The following is an 8584-nucleotide window of genomic DNA, read 5'->3' as shown; positions in this document are numbered from 1 at the left end:
AGGAAGGAAGGAAGGAAGGAAGGAAGGAAGGAAGGAAGGAAGGAAGGAAAACTTAAAAAAGGAAATCCTCTTATCTGGGTCCTAAACATCACTCCAGTGGGGTCCTGCAACTTATAACCTTTTTTGGGAGGTTACTCTGGCTTTGCTGCCATGAGTCCTGGGACCATTCCCAAGCAAAACCTGGGACTCTTCCAGGCACAGCCTGGAGTTCTGCTCAGCCCTCTCCCTTTATGGCTTCTTCAAAGAGTAGCCTCATTCCTGGCTGCTGGGGCATACCAACTGACATGCCACCACTGCTAGAAGAAAATGGATCATCTTGGGTTCTGTCCCTGGGATAGTATTCCTGCCAAGAGTTCTGCAACTGTGGCTGTGGCTCTATTTTTGTAACAATTCAATTCCAAAGATATTTACTGAGCCCCTATGTTAAGCAGGAGACTGTGCTAGGTGCTTTGATGATTATGCAATAAAAAACATGGTCCCTGCCCTCTGAGAGTGACAGTCCCCTCAGCCATGCAGAGTGGGACATAGATAGCACACAAGCAAACACACAGATGTCCGTTCACCCAGCACACCCTCCAAGATGAAATTAGTATAAGATGCAGGCCACTCAGTGTCTTAATCAAGAGACATGCTGGGGAAGTTAGGGAGAGGTGGGGGACATGGCACTTGCAATTTGGGAAACACCACTCCCTCTACAAACACCCAGCAACAGGTACCTGAAATCAAGAGGAAATCAGAAGAGAAAAGGTGAAAGACTATCAGAGGGGTGAAAGAGCTGCTGAGGAAAAAACACACAACAGAAGAAAGAGGTTACACTATTTTAATTGCCATCCTGTGGCCTTCATTTTGGTTCTTTTCTGGAGCATCAGATACTCCAGGAACCCAAGAATCTTCAAGAGTCTTTCTCTCAAAGATACTGAGGAGGGGTCTACCATTCCTAGAACTATAAGCCATCCCTGCACATTCTGTTTTGACTGCAGTAGAAGCTTTTAAAAAAGTTTTTTTAATTAAAAAATTTTTTTCAAACATCAACTTGAACCAGAAGTAATGGAAGCTTTTTAAATATGGGAATTCATGGATGCAGAAAGCACATGATTATTATGTGAAATGTGTTCATTACACATGAGAGCCCTGCAGGTGTGAGAGCAGGTTCTGACTGTGCTAGATAGGCCAAAAAAGTAGACCGATTAGGGTCTTCATAAGGAATAACTTCTGATGAAGAGTTACAGGATTTTAGGGAAAAAAACAAGGCTTATATTGGATTAGGAAAATCTGAAATACCAGGTATAGTTCCCTTGTGGAAATGGGACTTTTTTTTTTTTCTTTTTTTTAGACAGGGTCTCACTCTGTCATCCAGGCTGGATGGTAGTGGCACGATCACAGCTCTCTGCAGCCTCCAACTCCTGAGCTCAAGTGATCCTCCCACCTCAGCCTCCTGTGTAGCTGGGACTACAGGCACAAGTCACCACACCCAGCTAACTGAAATGGGACTATTTTTCATGCCTTAACATTGAGCAAATAATTTTCCATTGAAGTGACAAAGAAGTTAAAAAAACAAAAGCAGGTAAACCTTCAGAATTCTAGAGAAATTTCTGTGGTAAGAGGAAGAACAGTGAAAAACAAGCCATTCCCAACCATAGGTGCTACTAGCTTGGTTAGTAATGGGCAAGTCCAGGAGCTCTTGGGTTTTTTGGGTGTGGTCTGGGAAAGCTCCCTTGTTTCAGAAACACATAGCCCTTTGTAGGGGAATGACAATTCCTGGAGGGAAAGGACCTATGAGCTTGGAAAAGTATCTCCTGGCAGGACAACTGCTTTCAGACCTAAATCTTCTGAGATCTGCCTTCTAACCTGGCTCTCACTAAGGTCCCTCAAGCTAATCCCTCAGAGATTCTAGAACTTCCCAGAAACCCAAATTACATTCAGTTCTTCTGTTCACTATAACTTCCAAAATGGTAGACGGGATTACTCAGCAGCCCTTACTGACTTATTTGGGCATTTGGAGTATAACCCCTCCGCACACCTCCCCAAAAAGACCCTTGAACGTAAATTTCAATTTTTACCTCTTTCTTATAGCACAGCTGGTTGTACATGGCTGGTTTGGGGATTGCTTCAATCTTCACTTCCTGTGTGGATGTTCGGTAGGAGGGGTTGCTGTAGGTGAGGTTCCCCATTCCAGGATCAGTGAACTTGGATTTTTTGTGTCTTTAGGAGGAAACGTGATGAGAAATTAATTGAGATCTTTAAGGGGGTGATACCTGGGAAAGCTGTAAACTGAGTCCGGTAGGCAGCCTCTAAGATGATCCCAGTGACTCTCACTTCCTGGTATTCATGCCCTTAAGAATCCCCTCCCCTTGAGTGTGGACTGGTCTGGTGACTTACTTCTAATGAAAAGATTATGCAAATGTGATGGCTACTAGATTAAGTTACCAAGAAACTGGTTCTGGTCTTGAGTTGCCCTCCCTCATTCTTTCTTGCTCTTGCTCTGGGAGAAGCAACCTGCCATGTTGTAAGCTGTCCTGTGGAGAGGCCCACAAGACTAGAAACTAATGAGGAAGGCCTCCAGCCAACAGCCTATGAGGAGCTGAATCCTGCCAACAACTATGTGACTGAGTGTGGAAGGGGATCCTTCCCCAGTCAAACCTTGAGATGAGACTGTAACCCCAGCTGATATCTGGATTGCAGTCTGTGAGACACCTTGAGGCAGAGGCACCTAGCTAAGCGGCATCCAGATTTCTGACCCATAGAAACTGTGAGATAATGGTTGTCATTTTAAGTCACTAAGTTTTAGAGTAATTTGTTATGCAGCAATGGAGAACTGATGCACTGAGCTTGAGAGTCAGACAGATCTGTTTCAATTCCACCTCTGTGATTTATTAGCTAGGACCTTGATAGATATAATCTAAACTCTCTGGCTGGGTGCAGTGGCTCACACCTGTAATCTCAGCACTTAGAGAGGCTGAGCTGGGCAGATCACATAAGGCCAGGAGTTCGAGACCAGCCTGACCAACATGGAAGAAACCCTATCTCTACTAAAAATACAAAAAATATATATATATATATATAGCTGGGCATGGTGGTGCACGCCTGTAGTTCTAGCTACTTGGGAGGCTGAGGCACAAGAATTGCTTGAATCCAGGAGGCAGAGGTTGCACAGAGCCGAGGTTGCACCACTGCACTCCAGCCTGGGCAACAGAGTGAGACTCTATCTCAAAAAAATAAAGACAAAAAAAAAAAAACTTTCTGAGCCTCAGCTCCTCATCTGTAAAGTGAGGAATGTTATGAGGTGGTCGTGACATTGATCTATATCCATTAATGGTAACTGTTACGATGATGATGATGATGAACAGCAGCAGCAAACTGCAAGCTACGTTTAAAGCATTTGGGGGAAAATATAAACAAAGAGGGACATAAAAAGATTCTAAATGACACATTCTGCCTTTCCAGAATGATGGCTACTGAGCAATGATGTACAAACCAATATTGTAGTAAAAGGCTGTGTCTGTATAAGGGAAAAATCATTTCCAATTTCAATGATTTGAAGTGGGGAGTACTGGGAAAAGCAAAGATGTTAAGAGTCAGTCTTAGCTTTGCCTCTCACTTTGTGACCTTGGGTAATATCCTTGGTGCCCTCAGCATCCCAGTCTATAAAGAAAACCCGAAGGGTTGTTGTAGTCATTCAATAAGGAAAATGCTTAGGCTATGACTGGAGAAGGGTAAGTATTTAAGTTTCCACCCTTTCCTTCTGCTGCCCTGACCAGGCACCCAACCTTGCAATAAGGCTGGTCAGAGCTTGATTCAGTGAACTGCAGAGGTTTGGGAGATCCCAGACATGCTCATGAAGACCAATGAGCATGTGGCCCCTGCAGGAAGACTGAAGTTACCTGTACAGCATCAAAGCTGCAATCACCACCAAAATCAGCAGAATACTGAGGAGTCCACCAATAGTGTAGCTGATATGAAGTCCTTCCCCTAGGAAAAATAGAGAAACACTAGGCAGGGGCCACTGACAACTTTCTAGCTGGTGCTGGTGTGAGGAATGGAAAGCTGAAGGGCTCCTTTTGTAGGTGTTGGATGCTATATCATCTGAGGATGGCTAAGGGCCTCCTTTTCAGATAGGTGAATGGGAGGTGCAGGGAGGAGGCTGAGAAGAAATCTGTCACTCTGCCAGCATCTCTGATCCCATTTCAACCCCTTCCTAGCTATCTGACATAAGGCAAGATGCTAAACTTGTAAGCCTACATTTTCTCTTTAGTTATATGTAAATAATAAATTGCTCATAGGACTGGAGGAGAGTATATGAGAGTATGTATATATACATGTGCACACATGTATGTGACCTATATGTGGCTTATCACATGCTTGGCATATGGAAAGCATATCATAAGCTGTCACTGTAAGTGATGAGAGCTATTATGATTATTATTTCTATGGATTTAGTTTAAAAAGAGTTCATCAACCCCAGAGTCCCAATGAAGGTTATGAAAGATATCAGTGGAGACTTAGATTCATTACATCTTCTTTTCCAGAACAGTGGGGTACTCAGGGCTTACCTGGAGCAGCAGGAACGGCCTCATTGGAACGTGCACAGAGGCCCAGCCTGGCATCCCTTTCGGAGCATCTGTGGGGCACAGAAAACTGAATGTGAAGCCTACTTATACTCAATGAAGATCACGCCTTCCTCCAGGAAAGGGGGAAAGGCCTGTAAGCGGGGGCTTTCAGGTATGAGAATGTACCAGATGGAAGATATCAGAAGCATGGAGAGGGCAACAGCAGGAAATGGAGAGAAATCTGTGCAAGGCACTGTTGTCAAGTGTTATACCATGTTTAAATGTGTTATAAAATATGTACCTTTAAAAATGAGAAGCAGGTTTGGGAGTGAGTTGGAAGTCTGCAGAAAGAATACTAAGGACATCAATATTAGGCTTTCTTAAACTACCAGGATGAGTCAGAAGAAGCTGCTAGCCAAGCCAATCTGATTGGATAAAAATTATCACAAGAGCTGAATATCCCAAGGTCAAAAAATGTTTTTCTTCTCTTCATTCTTGCACAAGGGAACATGCAAGACATCCAGAGGGAGTGCTCAGATAACTAACTTGAAATGCTCAGAAGGTGACTTCTTTGTGGTACATTTTGAGCAGGCAATCAAAGGCATCTCCTAAACAGCCAGTGAAAACCTACTTGCAAGAGCATTTGGAACCAAGATGCACTGAATTTTCAAATAGAACTCTGACAATAAGAAAAGGTCCGAGCAGGGGTCAAAAGTTTTCTAAATAAACCTAAAGAAAATCAGAGTAATAATGACTGATAGTACTTAAAAGTTAGTGAGTAGGCCGGGCGCGGTGGCTCAAGCCTGTAATCCCAGCACTTTGGGAGGCCTAGACGGGCGGATCACGAGGTAAGGAGATCGAGACCATCCTGGCGAACACGGTGAAACCCCATCTCTACTAAAAAGTACAAAAAAACTAGCTGGGCGAGGTGGCGGGCGCCTGTAGTCCCAGCTACTCGGGAGGCTGAGGCGGGAGAATGTCGTAAACCCGGGAGGCGGAGCTTGCAGTGAGCTGAGATCCGGCCACTGCACTCCAGCCTGGGCGACAGAGCAAGACTCCGTCTCAAAAAAAAAAAAAAAAAAAAAAAAAGTTAGTGAGAAAGGCACATGTTTATACCTGGGTGTTTCCTTTTCTTTACAAACTGTAGTAAAAACAGAGAATGGGGGCACACAGCATATGAATTTGATCATGTGCAAATCTTGTAACTTTAGGACATTGAGTCTAAAGTTTTTATTTGGAATTATTATTATGTTTCTGCTTTCAGAATTGAAATCAAGTGTTAACTACCTTGTAAGCCATTGATGATATTACAAATAAAGAGACCAGTATGTTGCAGTGGGAAAAAAAACTGTTCTAATTAGAAAAATGTCTAGAAAGGATAGACATCAAAACATTAAGAGTAAATTATATATAGGTATAGGATATTCACTTGTTCTTTATTCACATCTGTATTTCTAGATGATTTATTTATTTATTTTTGTTTTTTTGGTTTTTTTGAAACAGGGTCTCAGTCTGTCACCCAGGCTGGTGTGCAGTGGCACAATCACAGCTCACTGTAGCCTAAACCTCCTGGGTTCAAGCGATCCTTCCAACCTCAGCCTCCCAAGTAGCGGGGACTATAGGTATGTGCCACCATGCCTGGCTAACTAAAAAAAAAAAAAAACTTTTTTGTAGAGACAGGATCTCACTATGTTGCCCAGGCTTGTCTTGAATTCCTGGACTCATGTGGTCTGCCCACCTTGGCCTCCCAAAGTGCTGGGATTACAGGCATGAGCTGTGCCTGGCCCAGATTATTTTTTATAAAGTATAAATGGAAAACACAGTCATTAGAATTTTTTGCCAGGTGCAGTGTCTCGTATCTGTAATGCCAGCACTTTGGGATGCCTAGGCGGGTAGATTGCTTGAGCCCAGAAGTTTAAAACCAGCCTGGGCAACATGGAGAAGCCTTATCTCCACAAAAAGTACAAAAAATTAGCCAGGTATAGTGGCACACACCTATAGTCTCAGCCACCTGGGAGGCTGAGGTTGGAGGATCGCATGAAACTAGGAGGTTGAGGCTGCAGTGAGCTTGAGCTGTGTTCATGCTACTGCACTCCAGCCTGGGTGACAGAGTGAGACCCTGTCTCAAGAAAAAAAAAAAAAAAGAATGTCTCTGAATGGAATGTAACATCATATTTAATCGATTTTAAGATGTTTGTTTTTTCTATGGTCTACCATCTCTGAAACAGGAGTGTAACTTACGATCAATAGCATTTCACATTTGCTGTTGGTTATCTTTTCAGTTTAATTTCTCAAATCAGGATGCATTTTATAATGAATAGCACCTTTAATTTAATGAAATAAGATACTTTATACTTGATTTGAGAACTGTTCGTGTTTATGCTTACTTATTTAATAATGGTGTTTGTGTATGTGTGAGGGAGGTGCACGTGTCATTATAAGCTAAGGCCATCATATCTCTGGGGAAGACTTTTTGTTCCAAGTCATCAAGCCACAGCCCAGAGACTACTGTTGGACAAGCCAGTATGCCAAACCTATGATGTGAGAGCAAATGTCACAGAGAGAAGAAGGAGGAATACCATGTGGGAGGGTCCTCCTAAGTGATTTCTGTTTAAAGTTTTTTGTTTTTTTGTTTCTTTTTTTGAGATGGAGTTTCGCTCTTTGTTGCCCAGGCTGGAGTGCAGTGGCGCGATCTCAGCTCACCGCAACCTCTGCTTCCCAGGTTCAGGTGATTCTCCTGTCTCAGCCTCCCGAGTAGCTGGGATTATAGGCATGCACCACCATGCCCGGCTAATTTTGTATTTTTAGTGGAGACGGGGTTTCTCCATGTTGGTCAGGCTGCTCTTGAACTCCCGACCTCAAGTGATCCACCTGCCTCAGCCTCCCAAAGTGCTGGGATTACAGGTGTGAGCCACTGCACCTGGCCTTAAAGTTGTTCTTAAAGCTTCTTGCCCTCAGAGCTAAAAAGGGAATCACTTGCAACAGTCTACAAGTCTGAATATCACCTTCTGTCCCAAATAACAGGGACTGGTAGCTCATGACGTAATCTACCTCCCAACTACCTGATCGAGCTGGGACTATGAGCTACTGGTCATGGGATGGTGATTTGAATCAAAGGGCTCACGAGCCTGCATTGAACCTATTTACCTTCCTTCCACCTCCTCCAGAGACATGCGGGTCCGGGTGGTTGAAGAATGCAAGGTGGTAGGTAGTGTGTTGGGTAGCACCGGGCTCTTTTCACTCATGCCAGTGGACCTAGGAGCTGGGGGTACCAGGCCAGGCACTAGACAAAAAAGAGGATTGGAGTGGGCCACTGGAACCACAAACCTCTACATATGGCCCAAGAGTAGCAGCTGGAGAACTTGACAAAATCTTTTAGCTGCCCTAGTCACAGGCACCTTCATTAGTAGCCCTTCTTAATACTATAAATAAGAAGGAGTTGGATTCCATAATAGTAGCTCTGGATGGGGCAGCTGGCTTACCAAAGTCAGGAAGAGAGAGTGATGCACAGGCCACTGATTATCCCACAGCAGGGACCTGGGAATCAAGAGACCTGAATTCTGTTCTCGCAAATGCCAGAGGGCAGACAAACCCAGGTTTGAGCAATTCCCAAAACCCAAGCAGATTGCTACCAATCACCCCACTAACAAGACCTTCTATATGGGGACCCCACTCAGAAGGACAGATCAGACCAGGATCAGAGGCTGCTGACCCTCAGCCCTTCCAGGGGCTCTGCTGAGTGGCTCCAGTCATATAGTCCAACTCACCAAGAGAGCAGGGCCGGCTATCACGTTCGTCAGGACAGGCACATACGAAGTCCGAGGCTCTGGCAAAGCAGAGGTGGGTGCAGCCACCATTGTTCACGCCACAGGCATTGGTCCCTAGAGGCAAAGTAGATGAGTGTCTTATCTGGGACACAATCAGGTCTCCCAATTTAAGGCTTCTCAAAAACAGGAAATCCAGGACTACCCTACTCCCAGGGACAGGGGAGCAGGAGATACACAACTGTGAGGGAGTAAAAAGGTCTAAGCGTTTAA

General features: G+C 44.3%; 1 protein-coding gene across 2 annotated transcripts in view; it reads right to left on the bottom strand.

The window, feature by feature from the left end:
* Nucleotides 1–15: 15 nt before the first annotated feature.
* The window catches only part of LRP4 (LDL receptor related protein 4), a 57190-nt gene continuing 48621 nt past the window's right edge, over nt 16–8584 (bottom strand). Inside the window, exons 33-38 of one of the 2 annotated variants that reach the window (XM_031653459.1) lie at nt 8315–8428; nt 7695–7830; nt 4551–4618; nt 3882–3969; nt 2061–2202; nt 16–778 (exon numbers count right to left, since the gene is read on the bottom strand). In XM_031653459.1, coding sequence (XP_031509319.1) covers nt 734–778; nt 2061–2202; nt 3882–3969; nt 4551–4618; nt 7695–7830; nt 8315–8428 — 593 coding nt within the window. In that variant the 3' untranslated portion in view covers nt 16–733. The remainder of the gene's footprint in view (nt 779–2060; nt 2203–3881; nt 3970–4550; nt 4619–7694; nt 7831–8314; nt 8429–8584) is intronic. The other variant, XM_031653460.1, reaches the window with a different exon arrangement.

The sequence above is a fragment of the Papio anubis genome, chromosome 12, assembly GCF_008728515.1.
Source record: "Papio anubis isolate 15944 chromosome 12, Panubis1.0, whole genome shotgun sequence".
In the NCBI taxonomy this organism is placed as follows: domain Eukaryota; kingdom Metazoa; phylum Chordata; class Mammalia; order Primates; family Cercopithecidae; genus Papio; species Papio anubis.
Note: the sequence above shows the minus strand (reverse complement) of the source record. Positions and strands in the feature narration are given on the sequence as shown.